We start from the raw sequence: 16,364 nt of genomic DNA on the forward strand, positions 1-16,364 counted from the left end.
TTTTATCTCTATATGAATGGAAAAGTGTTACACCTTTAAAGGTTAGAGCCTTGAGAATGGGCTATCCTGCATATTTCAGGCTATAGGCAACATTCTTAACTTGTAGCTAAAGCAATAGATACACAGGTTAAAGTAAAAGAAACACATCCAATATGGAGTCAGATTTGTTCTTCCCTATTGCATTAGGGCATGCCTACTCAGGAGGATCCCTTATTTGATTAAGTTAAAGTCACCTGATTAGGAACCTTAAATACATTTGCAAAATCCCTTCACCTTTGCCAGGTTCTATTAACTAGAATCAAGTCACAGTCTCCATCTATACTTAAGAGGAGGGGATTAAGGCAGTGTGTGTGGGGGTGGCTGTTTGAGAAGTCATTTTAGGGTGTGTTGGCCAGAATAAGTAAGGAAATCAACACAGTGATGGTAGGGACAGGTGTGACTGAGAAGAAATCTACATAGACTTGTAACTAGGGTATTTACAGGCACCACAGATCTTGGTGCATACGTGTGCATGTGTTTTTATCAGTTAGATTTTGTTGCTTGACAAACAGTGCCAAAATTGTGTTTTCAAACAGCAACCATATATTTAGCTCAAAAATCTGCAGGTCAACAATTTGGCTGTGTTCAACTGGGTGGTTCTGCAGCTCTGGGTCAGGCTCAGCTGATCTTTGCTGTGGTTCACTTATGGGTCTGCAATTGGCTGCTGGGTCAGCTGCTGGCTGGTGGTTGGTTAGCTGAGATGTGGTCTGGCATCTTCCAGGGGACTAGCTTGGGCTCATTTACATTGTGGTGATGCTCTGTGCTCAGCAAGCCAGTAAGCCCCAATGCACAAGTGCTTTTCAAGTCACTGTGTCTTGTATCACATTTGCTAACATCCCACTGGTCAAAACAAGTCATATGGCCAGGTGAGGTTAAAGGGTGAGTGAGGAAAAGGACTTTGCCTTTCTTATGAAAAGAGTAGAAAAATGTGGACATTTTTACAGTCTACTACATGATAGTTATTATTATCTTTTTAATGATGAGAAGTATTCTGCTTTATGTTAGGATGAGAGAACCAGTAAAATAGAAAAAGGATGAATACGTAGCATATAAGGGATAGTTAATGGAATGGGATCCCTGAGAAGGCAAAAGCTGCTGGGATTCAGAGCACAGAGGGAAATTTACTCTTAAAAAAGGAAAAGACATTATTTTTCTTTAGAATGAAGGAAAGGGGATAAGAATAGGTCTAGAAAAGATTTAATTTTTCCGGTAATCGCAATTTTCCTTGGAGAAAAGGAATCTCAGTCATCTGTTGCAAACAACGAGGGAGGTTCTGGGAAAAGGGTTAGTGAGTGCTAACTTTGTGGATGGCTGTTGTTTAGAACAGGAGAGGAAGCTGAGGTCAAAATATAAGAAAAGAAGAAAAAAATCCAAAACGACCCACAAAAAAGCTGAGTGGTACACAGCCCAGCTGAGACTGTAGACCTTAAATTTATGATGACACCAATTTACAGTGCCTTACCCAGTCCATGTGTGAATTAGAAAAAGGTACCCCATCTGCTTAGTGTAGGAAAGCTCAGCCCCACTCTCAGCTGGTGCCCTGGTACAGGACAAGTTCTTAAATCGAGTGCAGTGGCCCTGGGTTCCGTTATATTTTTTAAATAACAGCTTTAAGTAGACTAGGTCTAGGAGCGTAATTGATTTAAGAATAATGACTTGCCAAGTGGATCGGCAAAAGAACAAGATGGCTAGAGTGTTGACAATATTGGCAAGAAGGTTGAGATTAAATAAGTATTTCTAAAACCTAAAATGAAAAATAGCAGGGGATAAGGGAGATGAGACTGGCTAGGAGGAGAGGGGCTGTGTTGTGAAGGAACAATCTTGAGTTCATGGTAGATGTGGGAAAGTATTGGTGGCATCTTGAGCATTGGTGTGTTTTGATTAGATTTTCAACAGGTCAGTCTGAAGATAGGTGCAATTGGGTGCAACTAGAAATAGGAATACCAAAAAGATGACTTAAATTGTTCAGGTAAGAAAGGCTGAGAATCTGCTCAGTCACATTGCAAGTGTCCATCAGTGAGAAGAGGACAGATCAGCAGGTTTGTTTAGGAGGCTAAGGTGCTATAATGTAATGATTGCATGCAAGGACAAAGGAGAATCAGGAGTTTCTGCCTTGCAGAAACTGTACAGATTCAGGAGAAAGAGCACAACTATATGGACCAACGTGGTTCAAATCTTGGGAACTATTCAGACCGTCAGGCAGCAGGTCAGACATTTTGGCTTTTATTCAGATGTTTTGGAATCTCATGGACACATTAGGAAAAACTGAATATACACAGAAGCAGTTAATTTTATTTATTTATTTATTATTGAAGTATAATTTATTTACAATGTTGTGTTAATTTCTACTGTACAGCAAAGTGATTCAGTTACACATATATATATATATATACATTCTTTTTTTTAATATTCTTTTCCATATGGTTTATCATAGGATACTGAATATATTTCCCTGTGCTATACAGTGGGACCTTGTTGTTTATCCATTTTCTCTATATATAATAGTTTGCATCTGCTAATCCCAACCTCCCAGTCCATCCCGCCCCCAACACACTCCCTTAGCAACTGCAAGTCTGTTCTGTATCTCCGTGAGTCTGTTTCTGTTTCATAGATAGGTTCATTTGTGTCGTATTTTAGATTCCACATATAATTGATATCATATGGTATTTGTCTTTCTCTTTCTGACTTACTTCACTGAGTATGATAATCTCTAGTCATATCCGTGTTGCTGCAAATGCCATTATTTCATTCTTTTTTATGGCTGAGTGGTATTCCTTTGTATATAATACCACATCTTCTTTATCCATTCCTCTGTCTATGGACACTTAGGTTGCTTCCATGTGTTGGCTACTGTGAATAGTGCTGAGAAGCAGTTAATTTGAGATTGACTAAAATGACAAGGCAGCTATACTACAGAGACTGGTTGTTAAAATAACTGATAGCCTCTATTATGCAGGATCCAATGTGGATTTAGGATTAAGACCATCCACTTGATGAGAGCAGAACATTGTAAGCATCCTCTGTTACAGAGATTACTGTGAATGTATTTAGAGCTCAGGATAGCTTTTCTAGGAGAAGAGAGTTTTGAAAATGATTTTGGAGGAGGTATGTGGTAAGGGAGCTCAAGGAATCAGAAGAGGGCTGGGGATTGGAGAACATAGCCAGGGGTGATTTTAGAGAGGTGTCTGAAGCAAAGACATCAACAAATATCAGGTTAGAAATAAATGGTGGAGAAGACAGAGAACAAGTTTGAGAGAGAAGGAATTAGAGAACCTAGAGAACAGAACAGGGGTTATTAATGGGAGAGGATGAAAAGATTGATATAATTTGTAGGCATCATCAAAGAAGTTTATTATCATCAGTAAGGGATTTACAGGAAAGAGCTAAAATAAAGGGCCTATTTCGAGCTACTTGACTGAACATTTGACAGGTATCCATCCTTTCTTCCTGCATAAAATTATTCATGCCTTTACTTGCTCTTTTTTTAAAGTTATTAATATGAGGAACTCAGGAAAATGAATCTTTTTCATTAAAAAATGCATTCCCCTCTCCTGGGAATTTTATAAAAATATGGTGCCACATTTTTATATTAGTATAAATTAGGATAACATCAAATTAGAAAAAAAACATATTGCAAATGCTTATTAATACATCAAATAGGAAAATATAATAAAAAACATTCTTAGACTTTTCAGAATCTTTCCCTTTGAACTTTTCTTAGAAGTTCTTCAATAATAAGCTATTAGAAAGTACAGTAAAATTCAGAGTTACTTATACTAGGTAAGATATGACTTCGTGTAATAGAATGTTTGGTAATTAGAAGCCATAGTCTTGGGGAAATTGGAGGGAACAGTCTTTTCCTCTGATGAGACCCTAAAAAATCACAGTCCTGAGATTTTAACATGATAATTTGGTGGATAATCAGAATGAATTAATGAGTTTGTTATATAAACTGAAGTTATTTGGAAACATGACTGAAAAAGTAATGGAATTTTTACGGCTGTTATTAATTTTCAATTTTTTTTATAACAAAAGCTATGGCATAGCATGCAAAGAGACTGTACATAGCCTCGAAATTTCTTCATTCCTTCCATGAGGACAGACCAATCATAGGAAACAATTAGAGAAGACCTTTCACTTATGGCTAATCACATGAGTTGGTTTTACAAATACTGGATAAGCAGAATTGTTTTTAAGCAAAACTTATGTGAGGGCATTGTTAAGCTTTCTTTCTCAATTCGATTGAATTCTGTTTGATTTTCAATTATCGCTGATTTTCAGATATTCTGGGTTACATGCCAAAATTATTCAAAAATAATTTATGTGGCAAGAATTCTGTGTTGCAAATACACAAATGAATTTACATATAAAAAGAGAAAAATATTTTGGGTACATTTGCTCAGAAACTTAGAAGTTTGGGGTGAGTGTTTGAATTTATCAGTGTTTAGAACTCAAAACTCTATGATATGAAAATCTTTGCATTAGGACTGACGGACACCTTCTTAACATGTTATAGAGCAAAATCAAGAAATATCTTTTACTGAGTTTATAAATGAAGCTCTTGCTAAGTTTAATTATGGTCGTACACTTTTCTGCTATGTAATGCAATGTACATAATATCATTATACAACTTAATATATAACTTAATAAATTAAGTATATAACTTAATAAATACAAATTAATATTTTGAATAACAGATATTCCCTAAATTCTGTATTAGGTAAAAATATTTTCTTTTCTCTTATGGATCAATAGACTCAAATCAATAATTTTGAAGGGAAACCTCTGTTTAAACGATTTGGCTTTAGAATCATTTATAATTTCAATATTTGTCTTAAAGTACTGGATAATTTTAAAAATAGCACAAGAATAGAGCTACTCAGTTATTTTACAGGCTCTCCCTAGCTTCTCTTGAAAGTGATACATTATTTCTTTATTTTCTTTTTATTTGATGTGGGATTGGTGGCTTGCATTGTTCCAGGCAGATTAGATGAACCTATTTGCAGGGCACCTATAGAGACGTAGACATAGAGAACAGACATGTGGACACAGTGGGGGAAGGGGAGGGTGGGACGAATTGGTAGAGTAGGTTTGACATAAATACACTACCATGTGTAAAACAGATAGCTAGTGGGAAACTGCTCTATAGCACAGGGAGCTCAGCTCGGTGCTCTGTGAAGACCTAGATGGGTGGGATGGGGGTGGGGAGGGAAGTCTAAGAGGAAGGGGATATAGGTATACATAAAGCTGATTCACTTCATTTTACAGCAGAAACTAACACAACATTTTAAAGCAATTATACTCCAATTAAAAAAAAAAAAGATAAAGTACTCTGGCTTCTTTCCATATGAAAGAGTATCTATTCATTCCTTCCAGCATAACTCACATCATTTGTTAACTGTTCATTCTGGCAAGTAATTAGGGAAAATATTTTTCATAAGCTAAAACTCCCTCTCTGTTTCGGCCTTGGCTTTCACTCTCTCAATTTATCACAGTTATGTTGATGTTGAGCGCTGCATGTTTTGAATTCTGGGCATCATTTTCAGGTTTACAATATGTAGGAGTAGTCCACATTTTTAGAATTTTTAACACTCAAAGTGTGGTAAAGTTTTTAAGGATTGTAGTCATTATTATTATATTATGGTTTATATTCTTGCAATGGAAGAAAACCTATTTCCTTTTCCAAAGTGCATTTTGAAATTTATATTGATGGTGATTTAAATATTTTCAAATCACGCAATTCCAAAAGGAGATAACTCTTTTAGATTTTTGTCAATGAATTATTTTCCAAAGGGAGACATGCAAATACAATTTTATATTGATGTTCATTCTGGAGAATAAATGAGATATAGTATCTAAGAGTTCACCGTTTATTTATATTTTATTTCAAATTCAAAGCAATGCCCCATTAGCCAAACAGAATTTCTGCCATTTTCTCAGAGGTTTAAGGGCCTCTTTTTGTGTAAACTAATAGGACTGTTTGCATAAACGCGCAAGTGACAAGAATGTTTTGACAGTTTCACAAATGATGTCCTATGACCCTGTCTATTTCTCTTTCCTCTAGTTAACTTCTCCCACTGCCTCTGAGCAGCTTGCCTGTAAACCACCTGCTTTCTCCTTTGTTTCTCCAACTAATCAGAAAACACCACCTGTCCCAGTCGACCTAGCCGGAGCCTCTGTCCTGGAGGAGTTCCACGCGAGGAGGCTGGATGTCAGTGGGGCCCTGGTGGAAGAAACAGCCACGTACTTTCAAACTTCCGCTCACTCTGCACCCTTTTTTGCACCGAAGGGCACGTCCTCGACGTCACAGTTCCCCCATCCCGCTCAGTTATCAGGTTCTCACTCATCCAGTCCAAGTGCAGTCCAGCAAAAACCTGGCCTGACGTCTGAAGTCCTCAAGAAGACTGTCACCTCGCCTGTCCTTAGTCCCAGAGAAAGTCCGAGAACCTCTTCTCCTTCACTGTCCTCCGGTGCTTCTCTGAAGTCGAATTCAGCCTCCTACATCCCAGTCCGCATCGTCACGCACTCACTCTCTCCGAGTCCCAAACCCTTCCCCTCCCCTTTCCACGGCTCTTCTTCCACTGTCTGTAGCCAAGCGTCATCCAGCGGGAACGTCTCAAAGTCAGGGGTGAAATCCCCAGTGCCCTCCCGGCTTTCCCTCCTCACTGCCATCCTCAAGTCCAACCCTTCTCACCAAAGACCCCTTTCCCCGGCTTCCTGTCCCACCTTCTCTCTCAACTCCCTGGCTTCTTCCAGGCTCACACTCGATCAAAAAGTTAAACAAACCTCTCCTACGCCTAAAAAATCCCTCTCGAGTTGCTCCCTGCGAGCGGGGTCTCCAGAGCAAAGGGAAAACCAGGTTTCTGATCTCAGCCAGCAATCCTTTCCCTTCCCTTCTTCCACTAAAGCTGCTCCCCTTCCTCTGGCATCCTCCCTTTCTCCCCCCAAACAGAGCAGTAGCAGCCTTGCTTCTTTGAATGTAGAGAAAACGCCATCCCCCACTTCTTTGAAGAGCAGCCCAATGATTTCCCAGCTGCAAACCAGTACCTCCAGTTCTACGGGTCTGCCTCCTGTCCCTCCAAGCTTTTCTCCTCTGTTTTCCAAGGGCAGACAGGATGCTGACCTCAGGGGCCCAGGAAAGCCCAGGGATATTTCCCCACATCCTTCTGCGTTAGCCTCCTTGGCATCATCTTCGGTGTCTCCTCCCACTAACCCAAGAGCCAGGCTCCCCTCTCCAGAGAAATGCTACCATCCTTCCCCAACTCTTTCAAACCTGATAAACAGATCCAAGAGAGCATCAGCACCTCTCTCTGGCCAGGGGCAGACACCTTTAGCTCCTCCCCCACACCCTGTCTCCAGCGCTGGCTCTGCCTCTCTTCCCCAACTGGGGTGCTCCGTTCTCCCTCGTGCTAATCCGCCCACGGAGGTGCGCCACCTCAGTCCCTCAGCGCTGCACCCAAATCTTACCCTGCCTTCAAGAATTGGGAAATCCGAAAGCTCCATATCTGACCACAGGTCATCTGTTTCATCCCCATCACCTCCCATCTCTCTAACAAGAACCAACGAGCTGATTTCACCTTGTGCATTGTCCATGTCAACAGGCCCTGAAAATAAGAAACACAAGGTATTTTTTTTTTTTTTTTTTTTTTTTGCACGTTGCATGGTGCATGTTTCTTTTGAAATACGGAATCATTTTTTTTCAGAGGAAAAATCAGCAATTATGATATTCTTTCTGTTCCTACAAGGAGATAGTGCAAGGGGATCTAGGATTTGGTATATTTGAATGTGTAGATGAATTATAAACTGTCTAAAATTGTGCATGTTTCTGAAAACCTCTTTGATTTTGCAAATCCTCTTATGGTAACCTTTTATATCTGTGGCTCCAAGGGTATTTTTTCCAGGCATAATATGAGTTATATTATTGATCCCAAAGATGGAATTTAGAGCAGTTAGATGGAATTTGGGAATATGATACATTTCTGATTCTTTAATAACATGGACCCTATTATCCATGAAAATATCCTGTACTGATAAAATAGTAGACAGGATTACTGTAAAATGGAATATTATCATATATCAAGCCCCATATGATTGCCCAGCCAATTTGAAAACTTTCTATTTCCTTTGCTGGCATTTATTTATTAGTAGTAATTTTCTTCCCCTTCTACCATGATGATTTCTTTATTGCTCTCCATACACCTCAAGCTAAATCAATATGGACTTAGCTATATACATGTTGGGCAAAAGAGAATAGAAATTTCCTTTGTATGTGAAAATTATTTGATTTATTATGAACACTGAATACTTAATGATTATAAAATATGGAAAGTATGGACAGGCTGGGTAGAGGGAAGTAGAGTTAAGAGAGGAGAAGTATTGACTTTTTTAATTTTATTTTAACATCTTTATTGGAGTATAATTCCTTTACAATGGTGTGTTAGTTTCTGCTTTATAACAAAGTGAATCAGTTATACATATACATATGTTCCCATATCTCTTCCCTCTTGCATCTCCTTCCCTCCCACCCTCCTGATCCCACCCCTCTAGGTGATCACAAAGCACTGAGCTGATCTCCCTGTGCTATGCAGCTGCTTCCCACTAGCTATCTGTTTTACATTTGGTAGTGTATATACGTCCATGTCACTCTCTCACTTTGTCACAGCTTACCCTTCCCCCTCCCCATATCCTCAAGTCCATTCTCTAGTAGGTCTGTGTCTTTATTCCCGTCTTACCACTAGGTTCTTCATGACCTTTTTTTTTTTTTTTCCCTTAGATTCCATATATATGTGTTAGCATACTGTATTTGTTTTCCTCTTATTGACTTTTAAATGCTCTGAAGCGATCCATTGAGGAAGGATGGGAAATCAGCATTTATTTTAATATGAGAAGGGAAACATTTGAAGGAGTTACCCATAGCATTCATTGTTCATTTTTCCTGGAGGAAGGCAACTCTGCCCTATAGTGTACCGGCTTCCCAACTGTTCTCATGTGATTTAAGATATAGAGTTTAGACACTTAGGATTCAGTCAGTATTCTATAAATGAAATAACATTCGGAAAGTGTCTGTATTAGGAGGGGGTTTGGATTTTCAGTTCAGCGCATTGAATTAACACCATTTTGGAGTGTCCAAGTTGGTTCCATGGAGATTGTGTTCAACTCTGTCACTGTTGGGATGATGAACTTACCATGGAAAAGATGAAACAGCCCACATGATGCTGTTAATATGTTACAATACAATTCAACTTACAAAGCATGCTTTAGACATCTACTGTATGCCCACCACTATACTAGCTTTTCTGTGGATGTGTTTTATTTTTAAGGAAAATAATCCTTTGTCTTAAAAATATATTTTATTCAGCAGAACAACATATACATATATATAACGTGGAGAAGCTATAGAGAGTTATTAAATCTACAGTAAAGCTAGAAAACAAGGATAAGGCAATATTAATATAACATAATACAGATTATGTATAAAAGTTCACTGAATTCAGTATAAGAGAAATATTATTATGGGATATGGTTAGTAAGGGAAGTTATCATAAATGTCAGGCCTGTTGGAAATGTTTAGGATTTAGCTTAATGAAGAGGAAAGCAGGTGGCATTTCAGAAATGGTAAACAACTCCACCAAATATACAGATGATGATCCCAGAGGAGTATATGTGGACATGTAAGAAGATTCGCCTTATCATCGAATAGTGATGATAGTAATGATAATTACAGTAACAGATATCAAATACTTTCTGTGAGTCAAGGACTATCCTAGTAGTTACACAAAGTAGTTAAAATTTAATTAAAAGAGACCATGTTAGTTAATTTTGTCATGACCATATGAGATTGGTAATATTATTTTCTTCATTCTGTATACCAAGAAACTGTAGTTCAGTGAATAACTTGCCCAGGTTACATTTCTTATACTGGCAGAGCTGACATTTATATTAATTGAAATCTACTGATTCCTGAAGCCATGTTCTTTATTACTGAGATTTATTGCTACAAAGCAATAACTCATATTAATTATCATTTTAGCCTTATTTATTAATTCTCATGAAGGAATGAAATGATGATTAGAATTACCAATTTACATAATATTTGGATCATTTTAAAATGTATTTTTCAAGATTATTAAGTCCTTGTACTTTAAACTTCAAAGCAAATGGGATGGAGGAAATCTAACTTTCTCTCTAAGTTTGAAAATATGATTTATTTGAGGTGAAATGACCTGGTGATTATCTTTTCAATACACATGTGTGATTATGGAATTCATTTGTAATGTATTGAAAAAAAACCCCTGGTGATCTAAACATTACTTTTTCCTGAATTTATTGGCAATTATCTCTTAAACCATACTGCCTTACACTTATTCTTTACCTTTATGAAAAGTAGTTTTACTCCACAGGCTTCTTAGAGGGTTTCTGTTTGTGGTTCACTCTGTTCTGTTCATGTTTTGTCCCATTTTTGGAGAGTTGGAAAAGGGTGAGCCCAGAGCGGCTTCTGATGAAGTCCTTTTTTGCCCTAAAATCAAGTTTTTTGAAGACCTGTTACTCCCCAGCTCATTTACTGCCCCCAGTATTGAAGAATTTTCAGTGTTAGCTTTATTTTTTCTGCTTATTTTCTTTATTTCCAAGTTAATAAAGTTCAAACTTGTAGAAATGCTTCTTAAATTTGATGAACATGTATGAAAATATGGAGAATGATTATAATTAATCCATTTTTATCTGTTCCTTTGAACATAAAAAATGTTTCTTATAATGGGTAAAATTTATGATAACTTTTGCAAAATTAGTTTCTCTCGAGACATATTTATTTGTCATATTTATCATATATATATCATATAAATATTTGTCATATTTATTTCCTCCTTGCTTCTTGCTGTTATCTCTGTAGGTAAAAAATCAGTATGTGTATATATATATATAAGTAAAACTATTATTTGCAAGAATTGTAACTTGAGTGTAAAAAGTTCACTAAAATGGACACTGTTGGATACTGGAAGAGATAAATCTTATTGCAGTTTCTTTTGATGTTTGATTCGTTTTGTTTAAATTGCTAAGATTATTTTATAGATTGATAGGACGAAATAGACAAACGCTTTGGGATATCAAAGAATTTATATGCTTTTACGGACTGTTTCTTGTCTGGCTCGTTCCACTGTGGTGCTAATCTGAGCACAGAACCCTCTTTGAAGTCAAAGAGTTTCAGATTTAGATCAGCTTCACTCACTACCAGATCCTGAAAGGAAAGAGGTCCTAGAATACAGATAGCCATCAAATTAAAACATCAATGCTTGAAAGATATTAGTTCCAAGTCTGGCCTTACTGTCCTTTGATATGAAAATGAAATGGAACAGCTAGCTTAGGCTGGGCTAAATTCAGGTATAAGATATGCTTGATGTTTCTTTTTCATAGATAGAATCTTAAAGTTCGGAATCTGCTTTTATTAGTATAACAGCTATATTCTAATTTCAGATATGGTTGAAAAATATTATTTCACATTATAATCATGGTCCTAGACAGGATGGGTGTCTCCCTGAATGTTGCTCCTATGGCTCTTTGATCAATGTGTATATTGTCTGAGACACTTTTTCCCCTTGGGAAAGCCTGAATATCAGAAAATTAATCTATGGAGTTGTATTTGGGTTCCCAATATCTTTTGCCTTCATTATAATTTACATTTTTCTCCTAACGAGTTATCATGGTGTTCCACATGGAAATTTGGGATGGCCATTACATCAAAACCTCATACATTTTGCCCCTCAATGATGATGGTCTGAAGCTCTGTGTAGGCTTCAGTGGTGTCACTGCCCTGGCCTGAAAGCTAGCTGGACACATGGATTGGTTAGGGAATCAGTTGGGAGCTTTTAGATATTTCATGAACTTTTATAGCTGATGTTTTATTTATAAACTCTCATTCTTTTAAGGCATCATATCATTTCCAAGTATATCACACTGAAAACTTGGTGGTTACAAGCTTCTATGTGACTTTCTCCATTTCTTTTTTTTTTTTTTAATTTTATTTATTTATTTTATTTATGGCTGTGTTGGGTCTTCGTTTCTGTGCGAGGGCTTTCTCTAGTTGTGGCAAGCGGAGGCCACTCTTCATCGCGGTGTGCGGGCCTCTCACTATCGCGACCTCTCTTGTTGCGGAGCACAGGCTCCAGGCGCGCAGGCTCAGTAGTTGTGGCTCACGGGCCCAGTTGCTCCGCAGCATGTGCGATCTTCCCAGACCAGGGCTCGAACCCGTGTCCCCTGCATTGGCAGGCAGATTCTCAACCACTGCGCCACCAGGGAAGCCCGACTTTCTCCATTTCTGCTGATCCTTACATAATCTGGGAAATGAACAGAAGGAAATGTACCTCCATGAGCAAAACTGGTCAATCTGAGTTCAAAACAAATCACTCATTCGTACAATAAATATGTATTGAGTGCTTATTATGTATACGTTTCAAAGTTGTGAAGATGTTGAAACAAATAAAATTGCAAAAAATGCATGCTAAAAGAACATTTATATTCTATGGTGAAAGAGAAACAGTCCACAACCCTCCCCCTCCCCAATAAGTAAATTTTCTTGTATGTTAGAAGATCATAAGTGGTATAGAGAAAAGTATAGCAGGCTAAGAGGTGGTTGTCACCAATTTATGTTGGGTGGCAGAGATAGGTTTCTTTGAAAGGGTGACATCCAAGGAGGTGATGCTTCTTGAGAGAGTATAGTTAGGCCCTTCCTCAGGGTCTTGTTGTTTATGTAATTTGAGGTCCTGGCATTTACCTGTACTTAAAGCGTAACCATGAGCTCAAATCCCTGATTCTCAAGGCAAATAGTACAGTTTGCTTTGAGATCTTATAGGTCTTTATTACTAGAGCCTGTGGTGAATTTTATGTGTCAGTGATGGGGGTGGTGGTGAGGAGAGCGGTGGGAAGTATTTTCTGAAGGGGAAGGGTGTGTTCTTGCTATCCCCACCTTCACACCCAGGATTTATGTTACAATATCTAGCATTGCCTATAAATAGAATTAGCTCTGATAAACTTACATACAAAATGCAATTTCCTTTTTTAAACCTAAACTTTGCCCTGTACCTGTCATCTAGTGAATATTTAACAGATATTTATGGAAAGATGACTAAAACCATAGATTGCAAATTTGAGAGATATAGTAGTTATCACTGAATTTTTTGCTGGATTCAAAGTCAGGCTGGTCAGGTCTACCTTGTATGATTAGCTAATGGTGATTCCAGCCTGTAATATTACAGCCTATTCTTATTATTTAAGTTATAATTACAGTGACTAGAGTGATCTGTAATTTTAAACCGAGGAAGGGAAACCAATGAATTTGCTTTCATACCTGGAAGCCTTGACATACTAGAAAAGAAATATGCTCCAAATTTGGATATTGTTAAGAGAACCTAAAAGAAATATACTGAACACAAAAAGTATCTCTTATGGCAACAAGAATGATGATTGGACTGAAAAGGAAAGGCTACATGTGTCTTAGAGATGCATAAAGCCCAAGATAGATGAAGAACTAGAAAGGACATCTAGTTGCTTTAAATAAGTTCATATCTCCTGGTCTAGATAAATCATATCTCAAAAAACAGATGAAATTTCTAATTCTATTGCAAAAGTATTGTAAATGATGGGAAAGAGGAGATTTACCAGAAAAAAAGAAGCAAGCTGTTTTTTAACACAAAAAATGGAAGGTAAATTCTGAAAATTATGGCAAATTCTTAGGTTGTGAATGTTTACCAAAACAGTTATAACTGGAAGTCAGACATTTTCTTCAAGCAATAGACATTTTATTGAATGCTTTCCAGCTTCTAGCTTTTGTGATGTCTTTCATGGTATCTTGAACAAGGAGAGATATTTGAGAAGTAGTGATATATTTCTGTGAATTCTGAATGCTTAATCCAAAGCATCCTCGAGATCACTGTCTATCTCATCACCTTATTTTAATTTTATGCATATTATTATCTCTCTATGGCTTTTCTTTTGCTTTCTTATTTATTTGTTTGTTTATTGTTTGGTTCAGTTCATTAAGATGTAAGCTCTAGAGAGTAAAGGCTTTGTGTGTTTGTTTACTGCTGAATCACCAATACTTAGAGCAATGCATGTCACAAAGTAGATACTCAATAATATTTTGTTGAGGGAATCCATTAGTTGAACTACCGTATCCAAATAAATTTACAAGGTGGATTGATGCCCACCAGGTTGGCAGAACCCAGTAGGCAAGAGCTCCCTATCCTTGTATGTGACTTGAATGAAGATAAAGATGATATGCCTAAAAAATCGTTCATGAAATAATATAAAAGTATTATCTTTGCAGTTTACAATGACTGACAAATCTAATCAGAGAAATTGGATAGAGATAATACCTTAAGTGCTATTTTTGGATCTAGAGGGAAAAAAGCATAACTACAGGATGGAGTTTAATTTCAACAAATGTTAAGAAAAAGATGAAAGGATTAGGAATTTTAGGTGATACTATACTCAATGTGATCCAACAATATAAAATAACCTCAACTGCATTCTGTGTTTTCTAAACACACCACAAAAACCAAGGAGGCAATTCCAATGATTATCATCTTCACTGTATTAATTGAGTTTATTGTCAATATCATGTCAGTGATGATGATATTCTACTTTGTGTTAAAAATACATCTAGGTAAACACACCTTTTAAAAATTTATATATAATAGTGTGTTAATCCCAAATTCCTAATTTATCCCTCTCCCCATGTTTCCACTTTGGTAACCATAAATTTTTTTTTAGAAGAAATGCAAATGTTCTTTTATTTTATTTTTAAATTTTTCTTATTTTTTGGCTATGTAGGGTCTTTATTGCTGAGCGTGGGCTTTCTCTAGTTGTGGTCAGTGGGGGCTACTCTTTGTTGCAGCGTGCAGGCTTCTCATTGCAGTGGTTTCTTTTGTTGTGTTGCATGGGCTCTAGGCACGTGGGCTTCAGTAGCTGTGGCACGTGGGCTCAGTAGTTATGGCTCGTCGGCTCTAAAGTGCAGGCTCAGTAGCTGTGGCACACGGGTTTAGTTGCTCCGTGGCATGTGGGATCCTCCCGGACCAGGGCTCAAACCCATGTCCCTTGCACTGGCAGGTGGATTCTTAACCACTGCACCACCAGGGAAGTCCCCATAAATTTTTTTTTGAAGTGAGTCTGTTTTATAAATACATTCATTTGTATCATTTTTTTACACATTGTAAATCAACTATACTCTAATATAAAATAAAAATTAAATTAAAAAAATTTAAAGGAATATTGACAGAGGAAAGGGATAGTGAAATTCTTCTGCTGAGGATCGGTAAGGAAGGGGTAGATGGAAACAGCAGTATAACTATCACGCAGAAGAGAGCTCTTAGTCCAAGCAGGGAAAAAGAGGACCAAGGTCCTATAGGAGTAAGTTAGCAGGAGACATATTTTGGCTCAATATAAAGGGGAATTTTGTACCAATTCTAACAGTTAGACCTAAATGTGCTGCCTTGGGAGGCAGGCAATTGTTCATAGTGTGGCTGAACAGAGGATCAGAGAGATTGATGCCTTGGATGAGGGGGTTGAAACAGATTGCCTTCAATATCACTTCTAATTCTAAGATTATATGGCATTACATTTATAATAACAAGATATTGCTCTGTAGAGGCTTCACCAACTATATTCTTTAGGACAGCTGCGGATAGGAGAACAAACATTATAAATGATTATGCATCCTGAAAGGAGAGGCAAGGGCATATGGCAGGTATATCACAGTTGTTGAGCTGGAGCACCCTTGTCCAAATCCCAGCTATGATTTAGTAGCTAATGACCTTGGATAAGTTTCTTAACATCTGTCTGCTTTAGTTTCCATATATAAAGTAAACATAATGTAATATCTACATAATAGGTTTGTTGTGAAAACTAAATGAGATAATACACATTAAGTTTTCAGAAGGGTAACTGGCTTGTAGTGATTGTTATCTATTATTATTGTTGCAACTATTGCTACAGTTAAATATCCACAAACCATTGTGGAGTATTAATAACATATTTTATTCTGCATTATTTGTCTGTTTAGATATTCCTTGGGAAAAAGTATCTTATAGAGAAGCATGGATATTGGATCCAGATGGGCCTGGATTCCAAATCTGTTTGTTTTTTATGGGCTGTGGTCTTAGATGAGTCACCTGAGCTCACCACATCTCCTTTTCCTAATGACTCTTTAGTTATAGGGATTCTGCAAAATTAAATGAGGCTATGCATGTCATTCGCCTAGTCATAGATGTCAGCTCTAATTCCGCATGCTGAGATGGCATTTTACTTTAGTGCTTATCCAAATACATTATTTTCTG

General features: G+C 37.3%; 1 protein-coding gene across 24 annotated transcripts in view; it reads left to right on the forward strand.

Moving 5' to 3' along the window:
• The window catches only part of MLIP (muscular LMNA interacting protein), a 296,706-nt gene that overhangs the window by 159,450 nt on the left and 120,892 nt on the right, over positions 1-16,364 (forward strand). For 15 of the 24 annotated variants that reach the window (XM_082414301.1, XM_082414302.1, XM_082414296.1 and 12 more), the window contains one exon: positions 6,104-7,663. The exons of 6 other annotated variants lie outside the window; for them this stretch is intronic. In XM_082414301.1, the coding sequence (XP_082270427.1) occupies positions 6,104-7,663 (1,560 nt within the window). The remainder of the gene's footprint in view (positions 1-6,103; positions 7,664-16,364) is intronic. 3 more of the 24 variants (XM_082414305.1, XM_082414307.1, XM_082414312.1) reach the window with 1 other exon arrangement.

This window comes from Balaenoptera physalus, assembly GCF_965194825.1.
Source record: "Balaenoptera physalus genome assembly, chromosome: 11".
Taxonomy (NCBI): domain Eukaryota; kingdom Metazoa; phylum Chordata; class Mammalia; order Artiodactyla; family Balaenopteridae; genus Balaenoptera; species Balaenoptera physalus.